At 43.3% G+C, this 27,611-nt stretch overlaps 1 protein-coding gene across 1 annotated transcript; it reads left to right on the forward strand.

The window, feature by feature from the left end:
- Positions 1–47: 47 nt before the first annotated feature.
- Positions 48–22,939, forward strand: dcaf1 (ddb1 and cul4 associated factor 1). The gene is made up of 25 exons (XM_085145182.1): positions 48–243; positions 3,347–3,467; positions 4,360–4,436; positions 4,527–4,600; positions 4,700–4,813; positions 5,995–6,132; positions 6,303–6,899; positions 7,400–7,501; positions 7,592–7,750; positions 8,010–8,189; positions 8,344–8,553; positions 8,666–8,835; positions 8,952–9,076; positions 9,429–9,664; positions 13,720–14,804; positions 14,910–15,108; positions 16,247–16,329; positions 16,758–16,842; positions 16,925–17,158; positions 17,596–17,689; positions 18,163–18,267; positions 18,436–18,509; positions 18,600–18,695; positions 18,798–19,095; positions 21,662–22,939. The coding sequence occupies exons 2-25, from the start codon at positions 3,355–3,357 to the stop codon at positions 21,715–21,717; spliced, it is 4,704 nt and encodes a 1,567-aa protein (XP_085001308.1). The 5' UTR covers positions 48–243; positions 3,347–3,354; the 3' UTR covers positions 21,718–22,939.
- Positions 22,940–27,611: the final 4,672 nt, after the last annotated feature.

Below are 27,611 nucleotides of genomic sequence, written 5' to 3' on the forward strand. Positions count from 1 at the left end.
GCGTGGTTGATTTCGTCATTACTAGTCGCCGGTCGCTGGTAAAATGACGCGGAGAACGTGTTCGCCATAATGATAATAAACCGTCAACACAAGGCTGCAATAAAGCAAATTAAGCTGAGGCTGTGAGTCAGTGATCGATGCATTGATAAGCAGTTATCGGCTATTTACGTCTGGACTAATACAAGTGGATGCGAGTCGTTGTGAAATTGAGAAAAACGAGCAAGAACTGAGCGGAACAACAAGGTAAAGTTAGCATGCTAGCTAACTATCCAGGTTCACCTGTAGGTTCACGTCTAGCTTCTTCCTTAGTGCTGTGTTACATGTGCAGGAAGGTGTTGTCGTTTCGAGTGTTGTTGTAATCTAAAATGACAGTGTTTGCATTTCTGGACAGTTCGTCCTTACTGCAAGCTGTAGTACTGGAAGAGAAGAGTGGCTACTTTAGTGTGCTAAGTACATTAGCTTCCTTGTTTAACAGCTAGCCAAACATCGCAACAGGCAGTAGATGTGAGTTTGCTGCTGTCTGCTTCAGTTAAGGTGAAGTGCGTGTAGGAAAACAAGGAAAGCATTTGAGCTTAAATGTGTTTCAAAAAGAACAGAAAATATTTTTAGCAAACACTGACTTAAACAGAAGTTTGACAGTTGCGGCAGTCCCTGGAGGATTGCTGCAGCTGCACGCTCAGCTGTGAAAAAGCAACGGAGCGAGTAAGCGTGCTTTGTTCTCCCGACTGGAGCCAAACAACCTTCAGACTAAGCCAACCGAAATTCTCGCATGCTCCCCTTTAATAATGCCGTGGTGTTGTTTTTATTTTAAACGATTATTAGCTACGGGTAGTGGCAGCACACGAGTGTGGGCTAAGCTGTAAAAAGTGCACAAATAAATAAATTCTTTCAGTGATCCTAAATTATTAACTGGGCAGATGAGGTAAATGCCTAATTGCACCAAAACTCTAAGGTCCCCCAACGCAGGTTTGTGCCATGTTATTTTGCCTACTTAATCCCTTAAATTGCAATTTTGTTGTACTACATCTGACCTATGAGTCATTTAAGCAAAACAAAAAACCCTACTAAACAAAGAACCAATTTTAAATTGTATCTTTAGCCACTTTATTACTGGAAACTTGTTGTCATTTGCATTTTCTTTGGTCAAATTTTTGATCACCAAAGATAAGTGTGGCAGGTATAAAATGGTAATTTTGTACCAAAAAGGAAATGACTGTTAGTGGAAAACTTGTCGTATCTTGACACCTGTGTAGTGTATCCTTAAGAGAGAAAAATTACAACAACAAAAAAGTACAATTGGAGGAGAAAAGAAGTGGGATGCCTAAAAGTATTTATATCAAACGAACAATATCTGAAAGTCATTCCTTGAAGAACTGTGGGGGGGAAAAATTAAGCAAAGACTTGGATAAACTGAATGGCTCGATGCATCTACTGTTCGCTGATACTTCAGAAATGGTCTCAGTAGAAAGGTGGCTCTCAAGAAGCCCTGCTTAAGGAAAATGGGAAGACATGGCTGAGGTATGCGAAAATACACAAGAACTGGACTGAAAATCAGTGGCAACAGGTCTTATGAATCGAAGGGCATTTTCACAACCATAGGTTGTTTTTTCTGGTCTTGATAAGTTGTAGCTTTTCCTGTGATTTGGTTATCTGATTTTTTTATTTTATTTATTTATTTATTTATTTATTTATTTATTGGGGGGGGGGGGTTCACACAGCAAGCAAACCAAAATGCATCACAACAATCCACATGCGAATTTTCAGGCTGCTCATTGGCCAGATGTGTATGGGGAGGGGCAACAAAAGTAAAGCAGGAAGAAGGTGATGTATTCTGGGCTATTGGAGAACATGGAGAATTTACGTTCATTTCATGGCTACTTGCTAACCCCTACAGAGCATTGCACAGCTGTAGTATCTTGCTGCATTCAGAATACAAAGTATACATGACTACAAGAAGTTCTGTAACGCAGACTTACAACATACACCTGGTAGTTAGGATCGGATCGGGTCGACACTATAAACAAACCACTCTAGAGTTCACCTGGAACCGCACTGAGACCTTTTGGAGTAGGTGGTTTGTTTCGGCCTGCACCCATGTGCAATTACTGCACAAACAAACCAGTGTGAGATCTAAACTGACTAAACACTGCAGGTGGGAAACACCCTAAATTTGAAATTTAAGGTTCAAATCATCATCAGTATGTATAGAGGAGGTCAGGAGATGGGTACAACAGTGCGTGTCTACAATCATCTGTAAAACACGGTGGAGGCTATGTCATGGTTTGAGACTGCATTTCAGTCAGTGGTGTTGGAGATCAAAATTAATTGTATTATGAAATCAGAAAAACTACTCGGATTATGATCCACTATATGCAATGCAATCTGGAAAGCACCTGTGAGGCAGTGGCTTCATTTTTCAGCATAACAATGCAGTAAAATCATACCTGGATAGTGTTCCTGTGTGTGTTGGTTTTTCTGTTGTTTTGTTTTGTTCTTTCTCCCTATCAGTCATCGGTTAGCCTACACAGAGCCTGGACCTCAATATCACTGAAGCAGTATGTAGTCTTCCTGATCAGTCTTGATAGAGAAGCAAACAAAAGACATCCAACGTCCAAAGAGCTTTGAATGTCTGTAAAGAAGCCTGGAGAATATTCCTGAAGACTTGCAATTAAAGAAATTACAGGAAAGCTTGCATAAGAGAGTTCAGACTGTGCAGAAGAATAAAGAGTCATAAAAATATTGATTTTCAAGCTTATTAGAATTGTTTAAAAAAAAAAAAAAGAGAGAGAGAGATGTCCAGCTTTAAATTTATGCCTTGAACTTATATTTTGTTGAAAAGTTGTCATAACTGGTTGGTGCAAAAACTGACTTGTAAAACCTCCAGCCAATGTCATATTATGTTTTCAGAAAAACTGCAAGGCTCTCACCAACAATTGTCATTCTAGGTACATTCAACAGTTTTCTGTGTATATGAAGTTTGTGAAATATATGCTCTTTATTTTTTCTTTCTTCTGGTGAGCAAAATGAAGTGTATTTAGCACTTGTTTTCTTTTGACTGCTGGTGAAACAAAACATGACATTTTCTATTTCTTGTGACAGAATATTGTTAAAACTATCAAATATTCAGATTTGAGAAGCTGGTACCACAAGATTTAAGGAAGCTTTGAATTTTAAAAATGACAAGGTGATTAAAAGAAGGTTCTTTCCGTATCTTTTTAAGTCTAAAATTGTGTTTTTTCTGGGCTGTCGGAAAAATGTTAAAACTGACATAAGTAGCATGACACGTGGCTTCTTAAGAGGCTAATCCAGACATGATGTTAAGTGCATTTTTGTGCTGTGCTAACAGGCTGTGCTATGGCATCGGCATCTGCCAGTGTGGACTCCAAGGCAGAGCTGACTTCTCTACTTGAACAATGGGAGAGAGAGCAACAGGGCAACACGCAGGACCTGGTCAACATCCTCACCAAGTAAGCTTTGCATATTGTTTATGTTGGTGGCACCCAGCCTTTGTAATGCCCCCAGAGGCCTTTGTTGAAACCACCTGTGATGTCTAAATACTAATTCAAAATACTTCAGATAAGGTTTTAAGTCCTCATCGTGCTATTGAAGAGTCAGTGTGGCAAATGGTGTACATTTGTACTAGCATGCAGAGGCAGAACTGACTGTGTGTAATTTCCCATTACCTCCTGATACTTACTCAATTTAGTCTTCATTCTCAGACTTCTGTTGTTTATCCCATATGTAGCTGCAGTCATTTATTTTTACTTTGAGTTAGCTTTTTACTAGTTCAACAAACCTTATACTTTCAGTTAATTCTTAATGTTATCCTTTTTAACTGTTTATTTGTTGCTTTTGGCTAAATGGTTAGACTTTTTTGGTTTTTGCTATCTAGATTTTTGATTCAAGCTCCTTTTTTCACATGAAGTTGTAATTATTTTTTCTAAAAAAAAAACAACAAAAAAAGTTCAAGTGTAGTTGTACTGAATTAGTTTTGAATGATTGACACAAAATAATACTTATTTATTGTATACCGGTACTTTGTGCCACCGTCCTCCCTTTAGGCCAGCTTATTTCTTCAGAAGTGAGGATTACACACACCCAGAGCAGTGTGCATGAGGTGATCATATTGTCAATTGCACTGACATCATACAAATCCCAGAGCAGAAAGAACTCACAGGGAATACTTACATGGTGACCTGTTATTTAAAACTTTGGCCATGTTTAATACAAATTGTAACGGATAGAAATGGCATAGAAAGAGCAGCTGGCCTCACAAAGGACTGTTTTATGCAGTGTAATTAGGATGATTTGAGGGTTAGTTAAAAAGAGTTAAACGTGCTCATGTGCTGTAATTTTCAGAATCTCAGAGCTTGTTGAGAAGGAGACAGAGGAGTACCACAAAGCAGATCCTGACCCTTTTGATGATCGACATCCTGGTATGACAAAAACACGGCGACCATAGAATTGCAAGTCTACTGCTGATTTTAAGTGTAATTTACGTTTTCACATTTCCTCTTTGCCACTAGGGAGAGCTGATCCAGAATGCATGTTAGGGCACCTCCTCAAGATCCTGTTCAAGAATGATGACTTTATGAACGCAGTAAGATTATTGGATGGATTTGAGAACATTACCTTTAAAATAATGGGCATTTTTTAGCAGCTCACTCAGAAGATAATTAATCTTTATTTCCCTTTGTAGCTTGTGAACAGCTACGTGATGACCAGCAGAGAATTTTCCCTTAATGCCGCAGCTTGTCGCCTGCTTCAAAACATCATGCCTGGATTGGAGACAGCTGTGGTCTTTCAAGAAAAAGTATGTTACTCCTGACTTCATTATGAAATAACTGTGAGATTTAGTCTTCAAGTTTTCTGGTTGGAAGAAAATGGAAGACACAATATTTCAGCTATTGTTATAGCCTGTAACACATTTTTGGAGTTTTGAAGATGTGTGTCTTAATCAGGTGTATTCAGTGTTTGACTCCAACAAAAAGATGTGGTTTCATTTTGATTTTATTGTGTTTATTTGATTTAATTCATCAAGTCCCAATTTAAGAAACACCGTGACTGTAGTATATTAAACAAATTGAGCAGTAAATAACGGTACAGGCTGCAACTGAAATTAAGATCTCTTTAAACTTCCTTCAGCAGTAACAGCCACCCTCAGATGTTTCCTGTAGCTGCTTGTGGGACTTGCACCACCACACACACAAACATCTGTCGTTGATTGAACAGCGCTCATCAGGCAATATCACTTCCTCTCAGCGTGCTTATTTAAGCCATTCCAAAACAAACCAAAAGCTCTTTCTTCTTTTGAACTGCTCTGTTTATTTGCTTGGCTGCTTTCGATCTATGACTTGTTGCATCATAGATCATCTTGCAAGCATCAGATAACAGACTGCTGCCCTTCCACTTCCCTGTAAACATTTCATAATGCAAGTTTGCAACCAGAATTTGAAAAATCAAAGAAGGCCCAAATGGTGATGTCTCTTTCACTATGCTTTGATGGTTTTGAGTTTCAAACATCAGGTAGTTTTTACTTCTGGTCTGTTTGGTCACAATGTAAGATTCATTTCTTTGAGGCGGTGATACTGACTGACAGACCACCCCGTCACTTTTAAAAACACTGTCTAAAGAAGTCAGTTTTGTTTGATGTGTCACAGTCCAGTCTACAAGTTAAAATTTAACTGCAGCGCTGTATTATTTGACCCATGAAGATAAATGTCAAACTGCTTCTCAAAACACAAGACCTTAAAGCTTTATTTTAAAAAGGGAATCAACATTTACTATGAAGAAAAAAAAAGTACAAAACTAGTGACGTCCTTGGTGCGCGGATCCTTGGTCAGGTTAAAAAGTTAAATTACATCTGTCCAAATCATGTGAATTTTTTTTGAAAGTCAGGCATTCTTATTTGAGAAAAATAAGATCCACCTTTTGATGAAATTTGGTACTCTGTGTCTACATGTGCTTCATCACTCCTGTGTTTGCTCTTCTTAGGAGGGTATAGTTGAAAGACTCTTTAAGTGGGCTCAGGAGGCCGAGCAGCCCCTCAGAATCTATGCCACAGGCTTGCTGGCAGGTGCCATGGAGAATCAAGACATTGCAGCAAACTACAGAGAGGAGAACTCTGTTTTGGTCAGTGGAGGTTTCTACTCTCTTATGTATCAGCTTGCATTAACAGGGTAATGGCATGCAATGATAAGACAAGTCATTACAACAGGTGATTTAAAAATGTTTTCCAGCAGTTTGAGCAGAACCAGTAGGTGGTGTAAAGCAGCTTGCTTTTTCTTCTTTACTTTTGACAGGTGCCTTTGATGCTGCATCGGTTGCGTGAGCTTCAGAATAAAGATGCTGAGAACAAAAGGGATATCAAGCGGCCCAGCCCCAGGAAGACACTGAGCGAGCCTTTGTTACCTTTGGATGAGGAGACGGTTGACGGAGGCTTTGAAGAGAAGCCATTCACACCAGGGAAAAATGGAGCCGAAAAGGAGGGGACAGGACAGCCGGACGATGGTGAAATTTCCTTCTCAACTATGGAGCCTGAAAACGAGCTTTCGTTCCGTCTTAACTCCCCTCACAAGACCAGCAGCCGTGCCAACTCGGCTATGAAAACCATGATGAAACCCATGTCTGCTCCGGGATCTTTGGCAAACCAAGGAGTGTCTGATGGCAGCAGTTACCTAAAAAGAAGAGCTGAGAGGGAAAGTGGCAGGACCTCAAAACAGAAGCTAAATTTCTCTTTGCCAGAGCCAGAGAGGAACTTCAGTGAGCTTTCCAACAGCAGCTGGACTGAGATGAGCCCCTGGGTGATTGGTAACAACTATCATCTGTACCCTTTGACCCCAGAGATTGAGCAGAGGCTAATCCTGCAGTATCTCACACCTCTGGGGGAATATCAGGAGGTTGGTACACTTTTATCAGCCTATAGAGTGCTTAAACCTGCAAAGATCAGCTGAATAATTGATATGGATTGATATTTTTATAATCCGTTAGTTTAAATGACTTCAATGTCCAATTTCAATTATTTATTTTTTTTATTTAAGGAGTAATATGATAGTGAACATTGGGCATTTTAGACAAGTGTTCTTTGTAGACTGTTGAGGATTATACATGTTTTAAATAATATTGTTTTAATGCAGCCCTTGTAATATGAGTTTTAATCATTTGTAGTTCATGTGTTTGACTGCATTTGTGTGTTGGCACATGTTTACCAGCAGATGTCAGTCTTTCATAATTTTTTTTAAACTTCTCTTCTGATTATGTTAAAAATTTGTTTTTTTTTTAGGTGTGACCTTATACATTTCAGGTTTATCTAAGAAAAGTTTTTTTTAAAAACTAGCAGACAGACCAGGCATTGAGAAGTTTTTAAAGTACATTCTGTCCCACTCTCTCCTACCTGCAGCTGCTGGCAGTGTTCATGCAGAAGGGAGCGCGGGAGTTGCTGATGCATTACATGGATTTAAAACAGACCAATGATGTGCAGCTCACCTTCGAGGCTCTCAAGGTAAGCAAAGTTTCATGTAGTCGACCTTTCACGGTGCCTGAAGCGCAACAAGGTGCTCAAAAGTCTCCTGTTTTCTTCTCATCCTCACAGTATCTGGCTTCGCTGCTGTTGCACAAGAAGTTTGCTGCAGAGTTTGTTGCTCATGGAGGAGTTCAGAAGTTGCTGGAAATCCCCAGGCCTTCAATGGCAGCTACTGGAGTGTCACTGTGCCTCTACTACCTTGCCTATAACCAGGATGCCATGGAAAGGGTACGGAGAGTCACAGTAATGTACAGCAATGGTTATTATATCCTTATTTTGCTTTAGGTTTATTTTGTGGACTAAGATGAAGTCTCTTGTTAAAAATTTGAAATGAGATCACTAACATAATGAGAATATGTTAGTGATCTGTAGAAGATGACATAATTCTGTACCGTCAGTCAAATATAATTTTTTGATTAGAAGCTACACTTAGGTTTAATACTAGTAGCAGTTCATGTTTATATTCATGTCTTTATCTCTTCTCAAGGTGTGCATGTTGCCCCACTCCATCCTGTCGGATGTAGTCGGCTACACGCTGTGGCTGCTGGAATGTTCACATGCATCCGGCTGTTGCCACGCCACCATGTTCTTCTCCATCTCCTTTTCCTTTCGTGCAGTCTTGGAGCTTTTCGACAGGCAGGACGGCCTCCGACGTCTCGTCAATCTGGTAAGACAAACCAGCAGTCCTCGCTTTAATGTGTAAAAGTAAATGTGTTATTTATAGAAAATAACATAATGTGGGTACGGCATTTACTGCTTTTCTTCAAATGTAGAAGATCCTAATTGTGTACTTTCCTATGCTATGAACTGACTGCTTTCAGATTAGCACACTGGAGATCCTGAATCCCGAAGATCAGGGAGCGCTGCTGAGTGATGATGAGATTTTCTCCAGCAGGCAGACAGCCAAGCACACCTGCATGGCGCTGCGCAGGTACTTTGAGGCCCATCTGGCAATCAAGGTGGAGCAGGTGAAGCAATCCCTTCAGCGCACAGAGGGCGGTGCTCCCATTCACTCACAACCGTACTACAAGGTAAGCAGAAGACTTTTTATCTATTAAACATTTTGAAATATTTTATGTTGTATTTAGTAATGCATATGTGTTTTGGTGAAGTAATCTGTAGTGATGGTGTCTCATTCTTCAGGCTGTCAGCTATAGCCGTGAGCAGGTTGTGGAAATGATGGAGTTTCTGATTGAGCACGGTCCACCGCGACTCTATTGGGAACCAGCAGAGGTCTTTCACAAGCTGTCATGTGTTCAGCTCCTCCTGCAGCTTATATCCATTGCCTGTGACTGGAGGACCTACTATGGCAGGTATTGACATGGCAGTCATTGTTAAAATGCCTTTCATACATATTTTTTCATACATATTCTAGACAGTAGGTTTTATCAGTGCACTCAAAGTGATGCTTATTGTTCTTTCTTTGTAGGAGTGACACTGTGCGCTATGCCCTTGACATCCTGAGTATCCTCACAGTTGTTCCCAAGACTCAGCTGCTGTTATCCGAGGCTGTTGCTGTGCTTGATGAGGGAGGATCCACCGTTTCCACTGTTGGTAAGTTGTTCCATTTTAGTTGACATTCATCTATCAAAGATCAAATACAATTACATTATTATCTTTTAATATTAAAAAGTCTCATTTTACTTGTATATCAGTGGTATTCACTAAATGGTGACATATTCAAAAATATATGGCCATCTGTTCACAGTGCCATTAGAGAATTTCTTGCACAATAAAATCAAAATTTATTATCACTACCCACTGAATGCAATAACATGGAGCAGCTCTGTTTTTATTTGTTTATTTTGTGGAACCTTTGCCCAGTCCTTTTGAGATATGGCGTAACTCCAGGTATTCCTTTACAAGGTTTGTAATTTCATCTTTTTGTTTTGTTTTGTTCTCTCAGGGATGAGTATAGTTCTGGCAGTCGCGGAAGGAGAGGTATTTGTGAATGATGCAGAAATTCAGAAGTCAGCACTGCAGGTTGTCATCAACTGCGTTTGCGCTCCAGATAAACGCATGTCCAGCATTGGCAAGTTCATTGCAGGAACCCCCCGTCGTCGCCTTCCACAGCAGACCAAAGCAAACGAAAGTGTGCTTACTAAGATGTGGAATGTAGTGCAGTCGAACAATGGCATCAAGGTAGAATTAACACACAGCACACACAAAAAATGGGTGGTTTTAATGTTAGAAAGATAATATTGGCTTCTTCTTTTTTTCTTTTTTTTTAAAGCACTAACAAAAATGGCCTTCTGGCAGATCAAAGTATATCTTATATAGTGACAGGTGCTGGAGTGGTAAATGAAACATATTTATTTGATAGCTTTTATAATGGGTAACACTTAAAGGGTGAACTTCTTAAACCCACAACCACCCACATTTATATACTGATGTACTCCACTGACTTACACACTAAGGATATTCTGAAACCTGTACCAGTGCAGCTGAAACATTACAGACAGAAAACTACCTAAACATTGTAACATTTTAATTCAAAGACTGCAAGAAAGATGTGGTGTTTTCTTGTAAACTTAGCTTAAGTTTGCAGCTAAATGTATTGAGGTTGTCCAGGATTTGGCATAGTCTCATGTAAATGATGGTGTATAAAATCACAACCTGCATCTGTTTTCTTCCACTTATCCAATTCAGGGTCGCGGGGGAGCTGGAGCCTATCCCAGCTACCATAGGGCAAGATGGCATAGATAGATAGATCAATCAATCCGGGTTACACCCCTGGATAGGCTGCCAGCATGATAACCCAAAAATGAGGCGATGTTCGATTTTCACATTTAAACCATAAATGCATCTGTTAGGAGGCTGAGGGGAAGCACTAGCGGCTAGCAGCACATCTTTTTTGCACAAACATATTTTGTCAAAGTCACCTTGACTTCACAGACAGAATTCAAGTTCAGCAAAGCCAGCTGGATGAGGTGTTCCTCAGCAAAGAATAGTGCCACCACATCAGATCAATTGCTCTGGACTCCTTTGATCACCTCCATCACCTAGTGGGGGTGGGGGGTCATATTTTGGTCTCGCCTTCACTGTTGTGATTGGTGTGGGGGTAGGGTCGGGCTTAGGGCGTCAGGCGGTTCCCCGGGAGCATCTTCCTTGGGGGGCTCAACCCGGGGTAGCGGTCATGGCCAATTAGGGGCTCTGTTGGCTCTTAGGTGACGGCTTCCTCGTGGCTACGTGCAGCGGGGCTAGGGGAGGGTCTGTGCTGACGGACGGGGGTTACTGACCTGGTAGCCTGGCTGCCCCTGGGTGGGTCCGGGACGGGCGTGAGGTTCTGGGGGCGCTCCGGCTCTGGCCTGGGGCCCTGGCCGGGCCTCGGGGGCCTGGGTCCTGGTTGGTGTGTTGCCGGGGTTGTGGGCCGGTGGGTATATGGGGGCCCGCCACTGGCGCAGGGTGCCGCCGGTGCGCCGAGCCACCTGGGGGGCTCTTCAACTGGTGGGGGGGGGGTTGTCACATCTTGCAGGAGCTTTCCTCTCTCAGGAACTCTCTCTGCAAGAGGGGGAGATACAGGAGAGGTGGAGGAAGATCTCAGCCTGGGTGTCTATTGTCTTATGTAGTCTGGAAGATGAGTGGATGATGGGGTGGGTGTAGTTTTCTCTGTTGTGGGGTTGGGTGGACTGCCCCGGGCTCTGTGGGGCCGGGCGGCGCCGCTGCACTGGTCCCCGGTTCGGATGGGCCTGGGCCCCCCTTCCCTGGCGGGTCGCGGAGTATGGGGGTGCCTACTGGGGTCAGCGGGGGAGCTGGCCCCAGGGAGGGGTCACTTGCCCCTCCCTTCCTTCCCTCCCCATCTCCAGCTGCCTCCCTCTTCCCGCTCCACCACAACCACCCACACATGCAGGGCCTTGGAGTAGGGGTGTGTCACCAGGGTGCAGAGGAGGTAACCCCCCCCCCCCCCTCTGTCCCCTTCTGGCTGCCTCTGCCTCAATTTTATCCCGCAACTTAGACATTCACATTACTCACACTCTCATTACACATACATATAGGATCTTGGGGGTGGGCACGCTACACGGAATCCCAATTACCATCAGGGTGTACACCTCACCCCCGGCGTCGTTGCCCACCTCTCAATTTTAAATACACGTAGACATTGAGGGCTAGCAGGAGGGACTATGCGCTTACCTGCTGCTCTCTGGCAGGTGGCTCCATGCCCTCCTGGGTTTTAAATGCACCTTAGAACACACATACATCAACACTACAATGAGCGGGTGGAGGGAGGTTAGGAGTCTTCTCTCACCCTCGTTCTCTGCTTCCTGCTGGAGCAGGGGGGCTAGGAGGAGGAGTTGGCCGTCCGACTGGGATCCGGAATGTGGGGCCTCCCTGCTGCTGCGGAGTCGGGGCGGTCTGCTTCTCCCCACCGCAGGGAAAAGGGTAACACAACCTGGGTCTGGGTGCAGTTCCCCCCTCCAGGGGCAAGGGTACCTAGACCCGGTTCGTAGAGTACGCTTGGGGAGTGTGATTGTGTGTACAGCGTCTCTTTATGTCTGTCTCCACGTTGGTTGAGTGTGGAGTAAGTGCATATGAGAGCATGAGGGTGGGAATGGATGTTTGTATCTGTGTGTGCCTGTATGTCTGTGTCTATATGTCAGGTTGGGTATCAGATGCCACCTCTCTGAGGACAGCTCAGGCCCTCCAAGGTTTGGAGGCCTATCTCCCCCCACCACTTCCCCTGCCGGGGGCGGACTCCCTCAGACATCGGTGCGTTGGTGGTTCTTTGTGTCCGGGGGTGGGCGTCCGGGTACACACCGGCTCACTCCTTGGCGGCTGCTTATCGGGGCCTGGAGCCTGGGGCTCGCTTGGGCCACCTCGGAGGTGGGGTGCCCCCGGCCTCTCGGCCTGGGGCTCGGTCACTCAGGCACAGCTGGCTGCCGGCGGAGCTCACGGGCACGTCACTGCAGCCCCCCCTGGCTTCTGCTCCGTGGCTGCTGGGTGACCCCTCATCTGGGACTCTCCTCAGCTCTTTCTGGGACAGTGGCGCGGCTGCCCCTCTGTTGGTCTTCCTTGGTCTCTTGTGTTCTGGGGGCCTCTGGATGTCTGGAGTTTTGATCTCCTCCATACCTGCTTCATGCCCTGGAGGACGGGGCAGTGGCCCCCCACACCCTCTAGCAGATCATTACATGAGGGAACCTTTTAAGAAAACAAGCGCGTCCATGCTCACAGGTGTACACACGGGTGATCACACACACAAACTACACCCTTTTTGGCTCCTACCTCAATGCACACTGTGCTGTCGATCTTACGTGCTGCACAATAATGTTTAATATTTAGTAGTTACTGTCATATTCCCATATATCATTGTGATGTGGTTTATTGTATTACTCTCGTTTTCTTCTGCTTGTTTTCTTTTTTCTTTCTCAACAGGTGATCCAGGTGATCGATATATGTATTTATTTTTTTATTTATTTATTTTTTTTCTTTTGCTTATTCTGTTGGTTTTTGTTTTTTGCCCTTCTCCCCCGTCCCTCTTCTCAACTGTCTTTCTTTCCCTCTTTCTTTCTCCCTTTTCTTTCCCCCAGTCAAATCTGTCCCGTATTCAGCAAGTGAAAATAAAATAAAGAATAAAAGGTGAATCAAATGGACCATTACGGCAAAGCTGGGATGGTCAATTTGGTAAAGAAAAACCGTTGGGCATCTTTCTTCGCCTTTAGACAATAATTCTGATGGCAAAAGAGCCAAACGGGACAGGCAAAAAAAAAAAAAAAAAAAAAAAAAAAAAAAAAAGCAAAGAATAGTGGGACGATAGTTTTCTCTTTTTAGTAGGATTTCCATTATGTTTCTTCTCCTGGTCTATGGCTGCTCTACAGTGAGGGTATAACGTAAGGAAGAGATATAAAGTTGTAAATGTGATTCCCTTTAAACTTCTTCAGAAGCTTCTTCGCTCTTTGTGCATTTAAGGGATTGAACGATCCTTAAAAGAAAATGAGGACTGATTTCCAGTTTGGGGAAGGACGTAAGGAAGCATAAAATATGACAATAAAACCACTTTTACTAAAGCACTATGATAACGAGATCAGCTAAAGCACTGAATAACCTACATTAACATTTACAGATTTAGTCTGCTGCTGCTTATGCCCACTGCTTAGACACCATTGTTTTATTCTCCTCAGTTGGGAGCTTTCCTGATCAAGACACTTTCGCTTATGCCCTCAGCCCTTGTTTATAAGTTACATTTTGTGTTTGTCCTCTAGGTTCTGCTATCCCTGCTGACAGTGAAGATGCCCATTACAGATGCAGATCAGATCCGAGCTCTGGCCTGTAAAGCTCTGGTGGGTCTGTCTCGCTCCAGCTCTGTCAGACAAATCATCAGCAAGCTGCCGTTGTTCAGCAGCGGACACATCCAGCAGCTCATGAAGGAGCCTGTGCTCCAGGACAAACGCAGCGAACATGTCAAGTTCTGCAAGTTTGCTGCAGAGCTGATCGAAAGAATCTCTGGGAAACCGTTGCTGATTGGTACAGATGTGTCTCTGGCATGGTTGCAAAGGGCCAGTGTGGTTGCTCAGTCCAGGATCACCTTCCCTGAAAAAGAGCTGTTGCTGCTTATTAGGAACCATCTTGTGGCCAAAGGCCTGCATGATACTGCCACCACACTCACCAAGGAGGCAGATCTCCCGATGACATGTTTGTCTCACTCTTCGCATTCTTCTTCTACCTACCCACCTGTTGCCCCTCCCCCACCTGCCTCTCCTGTTGCTACTCTGCCTCGCACACCTCGGCTGGCCAACGGTGTTGGATCAAGACTTGGAAGCCACCCCTCTCATTCATCCACTCCAGGATCCAGCCACCCTCAGACACGTCCATCAACTTCACAGCCCAGTGGAATGCCTGCTGCTGCTTCTTCTGCTTTCCCATCAACATCTGTCCCCCACTGTAACAGTGGCTCACCACTGATTGGGCGAATTGTTTTCTCACGTGAGCGGCAAACAGGGTGCAGTACAGTAAGTTGTAAAAGACCTCGGGTGCTGCGGCAGAAGTCTGACCATGGGGCCTTCAGCCAGAGCCCAGCTATGAAGAAACAGTTTGACAGGCATCTGCCGTCTCCCCCTGCATTAGACAGCATTATTACAGAGTACCTGAGGGAACAGCATGCACGCTGTAAAAACCCTGTCGCAACCTGTCCACCGTTTTCCCTCTTCACCCCCCATCAGTGCCCTGAGCCCAAACAGAGACGCCAAGCACCCACCAACTTCACATCCCGACACACGCGGAGAGTCATATATCCAAAATATGGAGGTGTAGATGGAGGATGCTTTGACAGGCATCTTATTTTTAGCAGGTAAATATCTTTGTTTCATTTCCTGTTTCTGAGGCTCAAGTGCGATTTTAATCGGTCAGCCCCCTCACAACCACTGATGTAATTCCTCATATTTTCTTTGTCCAGGTTCCGTCCCATCTCTGTGTTCAGGGAGGCAGACGAGGATGAAAGTGGATTCATGTGCTGTGCCTTTTCAGCCCGTGAGCGTTTCCTGATGCTCGGAACGTGTACGGGGCAGCTCAAACTCTACAATGTGTTTACAGGCCAGGAGGAAGCCAGCTACAGCTGTCACAGTTCAGCTATCACTCACCTGGAGCCATCACGGGTTAGTAGAGAGAACCACAAGTAAATAAATTTAAAAAATATGTATACAATTTAAAATCCACACTGATCATCAGTGTGGATTTTTTAAATTGCGTGCTATTTATTATGGGCTTGAAACATGTGTCATGTTATTATGTTTGACCTACTAGGACCTGGCGTCCAAATATGTGGACATCACATTTTGGGTTTTCTAGACTAAAATAGTAAATTTTGCTCTACAAGCGCCTGATATCCACTTACGACAGGGGTGGGCAACTCTAGGCCTCGAGGGCCGGTGTCCTGCAGGTTTTAGATGTGTCCTTGATCCAACACTGCTGATTCAAATGGCTAAATTACCTCCTCAACATGTCTTGTAGTTTTCCAGAAGCCTGGTAATGAACTAATCATTTAATTCAGGTGTGTTGACCCAGGGTGAGATCTAAAACCTGCAGGACACCGGCCCTCGAGGCCTGGAGTTGCCCACCCCTGACTTACGTTATACTGCCACTGTTCTATCAAAAATGTAAAGGGAATGTCCTCATATGTGGATCTTATTTTTCTCAGAATCAAAATTAGGTAAAAAAAAAAGAAAAAAGATGTTTGTGCAAAACAAAATGTTTAGGTTTCTTTAAAAAAATGTCAGCAGGAGGCTTGTTTGTATGATGTGTCCTCCAGCTGTTATTGTGACTGCAACACGGAGGACAGAGCAAAGAAAGAAACTGCTGAGGGATTGCAGCCATGCGTCATCATCTTACAATCCACATGCATCATACTCGTGTTGTACCCAAGGTTGATTAGATCTGTGTCACACAGTGTGCCTTGCAGTAAACTTACAAGACTGCTAAAATCTCAGCGTGTAGATGCCTTAAACAAGAGTGATGACAAATCTTCAAAACCTCTACCACTCATACAGTGAGAGTAAATGTTTAAAGAAGACATCCTGTCAAGTATTTAAGTGTTGAAAGTAAACGCACTTGCATTTTCAAGTATTATGTATTTAAAAAAGCTTTTTTTTTTTTTTTGAAAGGAGAATGGGATGCAGTTATAATTTTTTACATCAAGGCTGTTTTCCTGTTTTGTTTTTCCCCACTAAATTGCTTTTTCTAGAACTGTTTTGTTTGAAAACGTATCTAAGAGAGGATCTCGTCGTGTCTTTTTAGGATGGTTCTCTGCTCTTAACGTCAGCCTCTTGGAGTTACCCGCTGTCTGCACTGTGGGGCATGAAATCGGTGTTCATCATGAAGTAAGCAATGCATTCACAAAACTCTGAAGTCATATTTACCCAGCTACTTTGAAGTGCACATAAAACACATTCCATTAAGTAAAATGCATAATTGAAATATTTGGAGTATGAAATTATTAGAAACTACTGCCACATGACTTCTGATTAAGTCTGTCGAGATCTTACTGCCTCTATGTATGTGGTGATCTCTGCCCAGTGGCTTTAATCTGTCAAAGGCGCTGCCAAAGGGAGCTGAAATGTGGTTTAACTATGCACAATAATGGCCTCTGGGCTGTAGTCTTTCTGGAAAACAAGCATGTGGCTTTATTCATCTGAATAGTTTAACCAATGCAATATTAACCCCGAGATTCTCAACAGTATGAGACTAAAGTGCTCTGCTGACTTTGTGTTTCTTGCTTAAATGTTAATCATGCTCTCTATTTCTTTAGGCATTCGTTTCTGGGCGACCATTATGTGGAGTTCAGCAAGCTTTCACAAGATCATGTCATCGGGACAAAAGAGCACGTAGCACGTGTACGTATGTTTTCCATAATGCATAAAAACAAAGCATCCAGCAAGAGGGTAAATGTTCATTCTCATTACTTCTCTTCACCAGATATATGATATCCAGACTGGTCAGGTTACTCTAACTCTAAACAACCCAGACCTGGCTAACAACTACAAGAGAAACTGCGCCACCTTCAACCCAACGGACGACCTGGTGCTGAATGACGGTGTGCTGTGGGATGTGCGCACGGCTCAGGCCATCCACAAGTTTGACAAGTTCAACATGAACATCAGTGGAGTGTTTCATCCAAACGGCCTTGAAGTCATCATCAACACAGAAATTGTATCCTTTCATTGTTGGGTTGGTACAACTGCAGTTTTAGAACTTTACAGTAAATTTGTTATTTTGATCTTTAGACCATTTTATACCTCTCACTATTGTTCTCCAACAGTGAGGGGAATATTTTTAAGGATGAGGATATTTAAATATTTATTTGGTAAAATTCTTGTTTAGATGAGTTTGATGGAAAACCAAAAATGCTACCCTTTCTTAATGAACTATTTCAATGGAGAGATAAAGTGAATGCATAATTAAAGATCAAGGAATAGTTGTCAACAGAGGACTTTCACTGTAAATATAATTACTGTGGCTGCTATTGGGAATCGTTTCACTGCTAAGCATAAAATATTTATTCCATTAGGGTTGTCTTGGGAATGGTTATTTATTGTTCTTGTTTCTATACAATTGAGTGTATCGTGGTCTTTAACTGAGACTTTTAGTGGGATCTGCGCACTTTCCACCTCCTCCACACGGTTCCTGCTCTGGACCAGTGCAGAATAGTCTTCAACAACAGCGGCACTGTCATCTATGGAGGTAAATGCAGAATTCACTGCATGATGGGTAATGTAGCACATTTGGCATCAAGCCTGCAACTCACTTCACAGTCAATACAAGTGTGTGAAAGGTGTGTTTGGGTAGAAGGTTGGTAAGTGTGAGGTAAAGTGAGCACGTGTGTATTTGGTGAAAGGTGTGAATAGAGCCTGTAGCGGTAGAGTGTGTGTGTGTGTGTGTGTGTGTGTGTGTGTGTGCGTGCATGCTCACGCGCAAACTACTTGATACCACAGAGTCAGTCAGAGCCATATGGACTGAAAGCTCAGTGTTGGACTGGCAACAGAAAGAACCAGCTGGTTCATGCCACCTCACAGGAAGAGCCATGGGCGTGCAGTACTGGCTTTGTCCGTACAGCGAGCGTTTCAACGACTGAGGAGCCAGAACCAAAGCTAACCAGCTTGCTGGGTTCCTTTTATTTACTCTCCATCTCTCCCTGTGGCTTTTGTTTTTTGTAGCAATGCTGCAAGCTGATGATGAAGACGACATGATGGAAATGCAGATGAAAAGTCCATTTGGTTCATCATTCAGGACTTTCAATGCCACAGACTATAAACCCATTGGTGAGGGTTCCTACATTTAACTAGCTCAAATTTCAAATTGATCCTTATCCTTTTTATATTCTATATTTTATATTCTGTATTGATGAACGTATATATTTTTAAACCCACTGTAATACTTGTCTCCTTGTACTTTCGTTAAACATGTTTTTTTTTTTCCCCTCTTCTCAGCCACTATTGATGTAAAGAGGAATATATTTGACCTTTGCACAGATACAAAAGACTGCTACCTAGCCGTGATTGAGGTAAATTCCTTTTCATCACATTTTTAACAATGATTGCGACCATTTTTCCAAAAATACATGAAAATGCTGTTTTGTCCCCCCCTCCCATAGAACCAAGACTCAGTCAACACTGACACAGTGTGCAGACTATATGAAGTTGGTCGGCAGAGACTGGCAGAGGAAGAGGAGGAAGACGAGGAGGATCAGGTACTATTTATTATTTTTGTTTTTGTTTTGGATGCAGCCTCTTTGGTTCCTTTGCACAACACTAAAATTTCTAACAACTGACCTTCCCTGTTTGTGTTGCAGGAGGATGACGATCAGGAGGAAGATGATGACGACGATGAGGATTCAGACGACGATGTTGACACGGATCCCCTCATCACCGAGCTGGAGAATGAAAACGGCGGAGAGGATGAAGATGACGAAGAGGAAGATGACGGTAACGATGAATTCTCTCCTTCCGATGAAGAAGTAGCGCGTCTCCTCGAAGAGGATGTTGATGCTGCAGATGATGACGACGATGATGACGACGATGATGAGGATGACGACGATAATGACGAGGATGACTCTGATAATGATGATGTCGATCTGGATGGCGATAATGGTGAGCAGAGGGTCTACAGTTTACCTTGTTCTTCAGGCTATAGCAATTTTCTTCATTTGATTTAGCTTTTAATTGTCCTCTAGCCTGCTTGTGGTGTGTAGATGACCACTTTAGGTGTGTGTGTGTGTGTGTGTGTGGCTGCTTTGAGGCCATTCGCGATAAGAGGAAATAATATTTTAGATTAAATCCTGAAGTATCTTGAGAAACTGCAACTATCTGGCAAACCTCGTTTGTAAGATGGTTACCAAAGCTCTCTAATAAGTCTAGCGTTTTAATTGACTCCAAACCTGTCTGCTTATAGAAACAGAAAAAAACACATCCAGCTATAGCAGCATGAATTTTTTGTTTTGTTTTTTCATTTGAATAGTAACATTTCAGTGTCTCCAGTCAACGTGAATGGAGAAAATATTTGTGATGCCAGTACATTTTTCTTTTTTCTTTTAACTACAGTGTATTTTAAATTGATTAAGTCTATAAACAGGAGGGACATTTGTTGGTGTGCCAAACTACCTGCTGCCACTATGTTCTGAAACTTGGCCACCTATCAAAGACTGGGTTATATTGGGGGAGTAGTAGTTTGTAAAGCCTATTTTCTGAGCTGTTAGTCAGCAGGGGTATTGTTTGTTTTTTGTTTTTGTTTTTTCCTCCTGAAGAGTGAAGGTGACAGTCATAGACAGAACATGGACACTTTATTAGGTACACTTTGCTCGTACTGCTTTAGTTCTTCATGACATAATTTCAGGAATGGACTGGAAACATTCCTTAGAGATTCTGGTCCGTGTGGACACATCATGCAGTTGCATTTGTCGACTGCAAACTGTATCAGGGAGGCACTAATTTGGAGTGAGATCTTGTGGATGCAGAGGCTATTTGAGTACAATGCATTCATTGTCGTGTTCAAGAATCGAGTTAAGATTTAGTTTTGAGACATGGCGTGTTATCATGCTGGAAGCAGGCATCATAAGATGGGTACACTGTCCCCAAGATAGAGGACCAAGATAGAGGCAGCAGATGGCTGCCCTTCCTTGAGCTGGAGGTTTCTTCCTGATTTAAAAAGTAATTTTACCTTCCCATGGTCCCCAAGTGCTTGCTCATATAGTGTTGTCTGATTGTTGACGATTTCTGTGTTATTGTTGGGCCTTTACTTAACGCTATAAAGCACCTTGAGTTAACTGTTTTGTCATTTGGTGCTCGTGAGGAAAAATACTGAGGTAGGCTGTGAAGTTTAAGAGTCTGTACTAAAGGGCCCAAGAAAATATTCTCCATACAGTTACACCACTGAAGTCAGGATAGATATTATCCATGCTTTCATGTTGTTTAGCTCACATTCTGACTCTACTATCTGAGCCCACAGTAGTCCTCTGACCTTTGGCACCAACATGGCATTTTCACCCAGATTTTTAGGGTTAACTGCAGCTGAATATTTTTCCTCTTTGTGAGGAAAATACCAGTAAAATACAATTTCTGAAATATATTTACAATAAGTCACTCATGCCACAACTATGCTACATTCAAAGTCCATTAAAATCATCTTTTTGCCTCATTCTGATGCTCAGTTTGAACTTTGGCAACTTTGGCACATTGTCAAGATAACTTGACAATGTGTCTAAATGAACTCTATTGCTGCCATTTGTTTTAGATTTGGGTGGCTGTAGCTCAGGTGGCAGAGCAGGTCAGCCACTAATCAGAAGGTCGGTGGTTCGATCCCAGGGTGCCTCCTGGCTGCATGCCAAATATCCTTGGGCAAGATACTAACCCCATGTTTGCCTACTGGTGGTGGACAGAGGGCCCGGTGGCGCCAGTGTCCGGCAGCCTCGCCTCTGTCAGTGCGCCCCAGGGCAGCTGTGGCTACAATGTAGCTTGCCATCGCCAGTGTGTGAATGTGTGTGTGATTGGGTGAATGACTGAATGTAGTGTGAAGCGCTTTGGGGTCCTTAGGGACTAGAAAAGCGCTATACAAATGCAGGCCATTTACCATTTTAGACATTTAATGAGCAGTTGAGCAGGCGTATATAACACATTGGCCTTTAAGTGTATTAAACACTAGAAATTGTAATATGAGAAAGCACATAAATTATGCTTGTCCATTAATCAGCACACCTGCCTGTGAGTACAATCAAATGATCAGCATTATATTGATTACAGTTTCACATGCACATTTTTGTAATTATAACATTAACAAACTAAATGTGTGCCTTTGTATAAACAACTGGGTTAGATAGAAGAGAATTGTTGGAATGTAACCTAGAAGCATCTTTTAATAAATACAGCTCTGGTGTCATGTAAATGATGCAGCACAACTGTTTGGTCAAATTTCTGTTTTCATGCCTGTCTGGTCATCCTTTTTTTCTCCCCAGTGGAATTTTAAAAAAATGCTGTCTTGGTTTATTCCAGACGTTGAGACGCACAAAAGAAAAATCAGAGTGGACTTAAAGCTCCTTAACATTATTCCAAAGCTGCTTTGTTTTTGCCGTTTTAGCAGTTTCATCCTTCACCCAATGACCTATTCAGCACAAAATCTCACTTTCCCCATTTCTAAATCTGTATTTGTCTATCACACAAACAGACAGCTCTGACAACTCTGACCTTGAGGATGACATCATCTTGTCCCTGAACGAATGAGGAGCCATCTGCATCGGGGATAAAGGAAGCCGATGACCCGTCCACTTCTGCCCCGTGGACGATTGGTGCATAACGTGGGTCAAACTTGGAGCCCGGCCTGTTTGAAACGGCAGGTGTCTGCACACTTTGATGAGACTGAGGAGGAACGAGCTCACAGAGATCGAGCGGGAAAATCCTTGCGCACAACTTGGTTTAACGTTGGGCATAAATGATTGTATATGTTCTAGTTTTATTTAAAAAAGGCTTGTAAAATTAAAAAAAAATGGCTTGTGTGAAAATAGGTTAAAAGAGAAGTTTTATATTTTATCACAATGGTTCTTTAAATGAGCCTCTTCATTTGATATTAACCGATTTTCTAAGCCTCTGTTTGGTCACAGATTAGTCTTTGTAGGAGATGCAGCTTACATTGCAAGGCTCTGGGTCTGCATTTGTGTAGCTAAGGATACAATGCTCTCTGAAGCTTGTACTTAGCCACGCTGCCTAGAGTAATCACCAAAAGTACTGGAGTATTGAATTGGGCAGCTATTCTGATGCACAAACATGTTGCCACTGGTTCAGAAAGCATTCAAATACCGCTTCAGGATTTACTTTCACCATACAAACTACACACAGCAGTGCTATTAGTGAATGTTGCCTCTTGATTTCAATATGTAAATAGAGAAAATTAAATCAGCTTGGTGCTCTTAACTAGTGTGGACACTGTACACCTGCTTGCTGTCAGCATGACAGACATTAAAGAGGCCTCTACAGCTTTCCACCATTACACCCCTTCACCGGGTCAACACAAGGATTTGGATTCAGTGGATGCTTCTTAAGATTACAGGGTTTTGTTTTGTTTCATGCTGGTGGTAACATCACAGGTCCACTCATTCATCATCAGTAAATTGCATTTATTGCAGTGACTTGGGCTCATTAAAGGATGGATATCCGGCTAATTCCTGGAACATTCAGCAAAAAATATTTCAAATTTGTGTTTTCTCTGAGAGAAAAACAGGATCTATGACTGTCAGCCTTGTGAAAACTGATGCCAAGCACATGCACACTTTCAGTGCAGTGCACACATTTCATGATTTTTGTTTTTTGCCTTGTAATTATTAATTTTTACCTGTTTTCGTTTCCAAAAGGAAACTTGTACGTTGAGTTTCTTGACAGTTTATGTACAACTTGTATGTATCTAAAGTATTTTTACTATAAATAAAGAAAGAAATGAGGAAAAAAAAAAGATTTCTTTTTTTTTTTTTTTTTTTTTTTTTTTTTTTTTTTTTTTTTCGCCTGTCCCATTTGGTTCTTTAGCCGTCAGAATTGTTGTCTGAAGACCAACAAGGATACCCAATGGATTTATTTTGCCAAATGGATCATCATGGCATTGCCGTATTGGTCCATTTGATCGACCTTTGTTTTTATTATTTATTTTATTTTCAGTTGTTACAGACGGGACAGACATGAGTGAGGGATAGGAAAGGGAGAAAGAAAGAGGAAGGAAAAGAAAAACAGAAGGGGAGAGGGACAGTGAGAAAGGGGGGAAGAAAAAATATCTCCGGGATCACCTGTTGAGAGAAAAAGAATAGAAAACAAGCAAAAAAACAAAACAAAACAATGCAACATACTATACACAACACCATCGCATTAATCTAGCTAAGTGAAAACAGCAGTAAATACTAAATATTGAATGTTGTTGTGCAGCACGCAGGACAGACAGCGCACAATGTGCTTTGAAGTAGCAGCCAAGAAAGGTGTGATTTAAGTCTACGAATAGTGAACACCCATGTGCACACCTGTGTGGATCGGCGCGCTTGTATTCAAATGGTTTCCCCATGTAATGGTCTGCTAGAGGATGTAGAGAGCCATAGCCCCGTCCCCCAGGGCATGAAGCAGGCATGGAGGAGATCCAGGCCCCAGACATCCAGAGGCCCCAGAGTGCAAGAGCCCAAGGAGGACCACCGGAGGGGCATCCGTGCCACCTTCATGGGAAGGGCTGAGGATCCCCAGATGAGGGGTCACCCAGTAGCCACCGGGCAGAAGCTAGAGGGGGCTGCACCGGCGTGCCCGCCGGCTCTGCCGGCAGCCAGCTGTGCCAGAGTGAACCGAGCCGCAGGCACAGAGGCCGGAGGCCCGAGGGCCCCCCGCGCCCCGGAAGAGGCCTGACCGAGCAGCAGGCGCCAGGCCCCGCCAAGTAGTCACCGGGAGTGAGCTGGTACATACCTGAGCGCCCAGCCCCGGACACCAAGAACCACCAACGCACCGACCCCTGAGGGCATCAGTCACCGGCAGGGAGTGTGGTGAGGGGAGATAGGCCTCCACACTTTGGAGGGCCTTGGAGTTCCCAGAGAGGTGAAGTCTAAGACCCGACCTGACATATAGACACAGACAAACAGGCACACACAGACACAGACATGCATTCCCACCCTCATGCACACATATACAAACACTCAGCACTCACCCAACGCAGGAATAAACGTAAATGGACATGTACACACAATCACACTCCCCAAACATACTCTATATCCCGGGTCCAGGTATCCTCACCCCCAGAGATGGAAACGGCACCCAGACCCAAGAGATGTTACCCTTCCCTCCGGGGTGGAGGCAAGCAGACCGCCCCAGGCTCCGCAGCAGCAGGGAGGCCAATCGGACAGCCAGCATCTCTTCCCAGCCCCCCCGCCCCGATGGCTAGCAGAGAACAGGGGTGTGTTAAGACCCCATACCTCCCTCCTCCCGCTCAAGTGTAGTGTTGCTGCGTGTTGCTCTAAAGTGTATTTAAAACAAGGGAGAGCATGGTGCTGCTGCCAGAGAGCAGCAGGTGATAGCACGGCCCCTCCCGAGAACCCTCAATGTCTACATGGATTTAAAATTGAGAGGTGGGCACCGGCGCCAGAGGCAGGTTTGAATACACAGACCGTCTACTGGACGCCGTTAACGTGCCCACCCTCAAGGCCCTATATATATATATATATGTGTGTGTTATGAGAGTGTAAGTAATGTGGATGTCTAAGTTGTGAGATAAAATTGAGGCACAGGTGGCCAGAAGAGGACAGAGGGGGGGGGAATGTCTCCCCTGCACCCTGGTGACACACCCGCACCCCAAAGCCCTACCTGTGTGGGTGGGTGTGGTGGAGCGTGAAGAGGGAGGCAGACGGGGATGGGGAGGAAAAGAAGGGAGGGGAGGGTGTCCCTCCCTAGGGCCAGCTCCCCCGCTGACCCCAATATGCACCCCCGTCCCCTGGTATCCACCAAGGCAAGGGAGCCCAGGCCCATCCAGACCGGGGCCTACGGCAGCAACACCGCCAAGCCCCACAGGACCCGGGGCAGCCCACTCTACCCCACCGCAGAGGAAACTGTACCCACCCCAACATTCAATCATCTCCCAGACTACACAAGACACAGACACCCAGGTTAAGTTTATTCTCCACCTCTCCTATGTCTCTCCCCCACCTGCAGAGTGGACTCCTGCAAAGATGGAACAACCTCCCTGCCAGTTCAAGAGCCCCCCGGTTAGGCCGATGCACAAGAGGCCCCCTGCGCCAGGGCTGATTTCTTTAATAAAATATAGATTTTTCTTAGATCAGAGGCGTCAAACATAAAGCCCGGGGACAGAATTGGCCCGCCGAAGACCTCAATTGGCTCGTTTGATGACTTTGGAAAGCGGGACATAAATTTTGGACTTTTAATTGTATTTTCAGTGTTACAGCTTTTGCTGCCCAATGGCCATTCATACTAAACCAATGTAATTAAATGATAGTCCTGTCATCTTACAAATTGACTTCTTACAGTTTAAGCCCAATGAGTCGTGCTAATAGATTTCTCTAATTTACAGCATTTCTTTATCATGTAGAAAAACAGATTTGTTATTGAAATTGTGCTTCTTTTTCTTATATTAAGGTATCTCATTGATTAAGTGTGTAGTTACATTTCTGCACACTGAGAAAAATGGGAGTTTCACTGATCTGGGCCACATAAGATTGAAGTGGGCTCTATGTGGCCCACGATGTAAAATGACTTTGACATCCCCGTCTTGGATAATGGCTGTCCGGCATAGCAAAGGCATCTTAAACACTGTGAACTTTTACAGTAAGGTAGAAATTTAATTGTTCTTCAAACAAGGAGCCAACAAAAGGAAACTTTGAGCAAATCTTTTAAGGAGAGTTTTTACTTTTTATACTTTTACTGTGAAGCAACTGGCTTGCAATTTCAAGATTTAAAAAAAGGGGTTTCTTTAAGATGAGAAAACCACTGTGCCATTAATCATGTGTACTATATTATGGATATATCCTGTACCTAATAGCAACAAAGGCACTACATGCTACTACTATTGTAGAATTGTTACTTCTTAATACCACATGAGTAAAATACTCATGCATTATGTAAACAGAATGAATTTAGACATGAGATCAGTGTAATTCTTTCTATAGGGTTGGTGTGATGGAAGGGGATGCTAAAGATGGAGTGAGATTGCCATGGAGACCCCTAAGGTTAACAAATGAAGTACATGAAGAATATGACCACCTGGATTGTTTTTGGGCTTGTTTACATCTATGACTGACCTAATGTTGCCATTTTATTTCAAGTTCCTCTGTTGAACTCTGTTCTTTTGCAGAATAGGTCTTGCTCTCAATGAGAAGATCATATAAAGATTACAATAACAATTTAATGACTAAATACTTCCACATTAAAGTTAAACTGGACATATCTATTACACCGATTTCCATTTCCAGCTCTATACTTTACTAGAGAAGTTTATCTCCACTTCTTTAAAGCCAGCTCCTTTCTGATTGGTTGCTCTTCACAAACAAAAGGTTTGAAGAATAAGCGGTTCAGCCTACTGTGCTCACCATCAAATCTTTGTGCCTCAGGTTACCATGTTAAGAACAGCCACTCTAACTTCATATAGACCAAGAGTAGAAAAGAAACCGAAAAACTGAGCGTTTAAGGCAGTCTGTAGCGTGAGTTTATTTTCACATATGCTGACCTCAATATTAAAAACTTTGGCCAAGTTTAATATGAGCATCAACTTTTAGAACAGTTGGACGACCCCTAGGTGATCACAGTACTGAGTCTGTCTGTTCTGTATTGTGCTGTGCTTTGTCTTGCAGGAGCTAATGGGAGGGTAATTAGCCTTATGAGCTACACCTGGGCCCAGTGAGTTTGGCTGTAGAAGTTCCCTCCTCCCCGCAGTCACACTCTGACTCTGACCAGCTCAGCTGCACCATGATCATAGGGCTCTTTTTTCTTTTCGCTGCCTCTCGTTTATACATATGTTACACTAACTTGCTTATTTAATTTACTGATCTTTCTTCTTAGTACATTTGTTTTTCCTGACTTGTCTTTATCCCTCTCATTCCTTCCCACACATGCTGTGATGCAGTATATACTGTACATGACACAAAATAAGGAAAGCCATTGCAGATCCACTTCAAAGTTATTGTGATTTGGGTTTTAATGTGGGATGGGGAAAAAAACGACACCAGATCCATTTATGGTTATGCTGTACATTAGATCCATATGAATAATCACATCTTTATTTATGTGATATCCCTTGTAGTGTTTCTCGATTCGGTGACTTTCCTCAGAGCTCTTCACTGGTGTGCATTCAGAAATTTGCCACTAAACGTTTTCCTGTGGCCTCCCCCACAGCTAATAATAGAACACATTAAAATAGTCACCAGAAACACATTACAATGGATCAAATAAGTATCCTAAAATGTGTGTGCGCCTGCACAGGCACGTGCGCTTCCATGTGCTTCCAAGGCAGATTAGTTGTACCGGGGAGCATAAAGTGCATGATTGTGAGGAGTGTAAAGACATACAAATGTGCGTGCACGTGTGTGTGTTGCTGTGAAAGTAGATGATGGACGAGATGGTAGCACATGCTTCTTATTACCTCCTCTGCTGACTCT

The sequence above is a fragment of the Neolamprologus multifasciatus genome, chromosome 20, assembly GCF_963576455.1.
Source record: "Neolamprologus multifasciatus chromosome 20, fNeoMul1.2, whole genome shotgun sequence".
Lineage (NCBI taxonomy): Eukaryota > Metazoa > Chordata > Actinopteri > Cichliformes > Cichlidae > Neolamprologus > Neolamprologus multifasciatus.

Excerpts from the sequence above, each read along its gene's own strand:
- dcaf1 (XM_085145182.1), top strand. The coding sequence starts at position 3,355 with ATGGCATCGGCATCTGCCAGTGTGGACTCCAAGGCAGAGCTGACTTCT. Across the intron at positions 4,601-4,699 it reads ATGATGACTTTATGAACGCA|CTTGTGAACAGCTACGTGAT; the intron begins GTAAGATTATTG and ends TTCCCTTTGTAG. Across the intron at positions 9,077-9,428 it reads ATCCACCGTTTCCACTGTTG|GGATGAGTATAGTTCTGGCA; the intron begins GTAAGTTGTTCC and ends TTGTTCTCTCAG.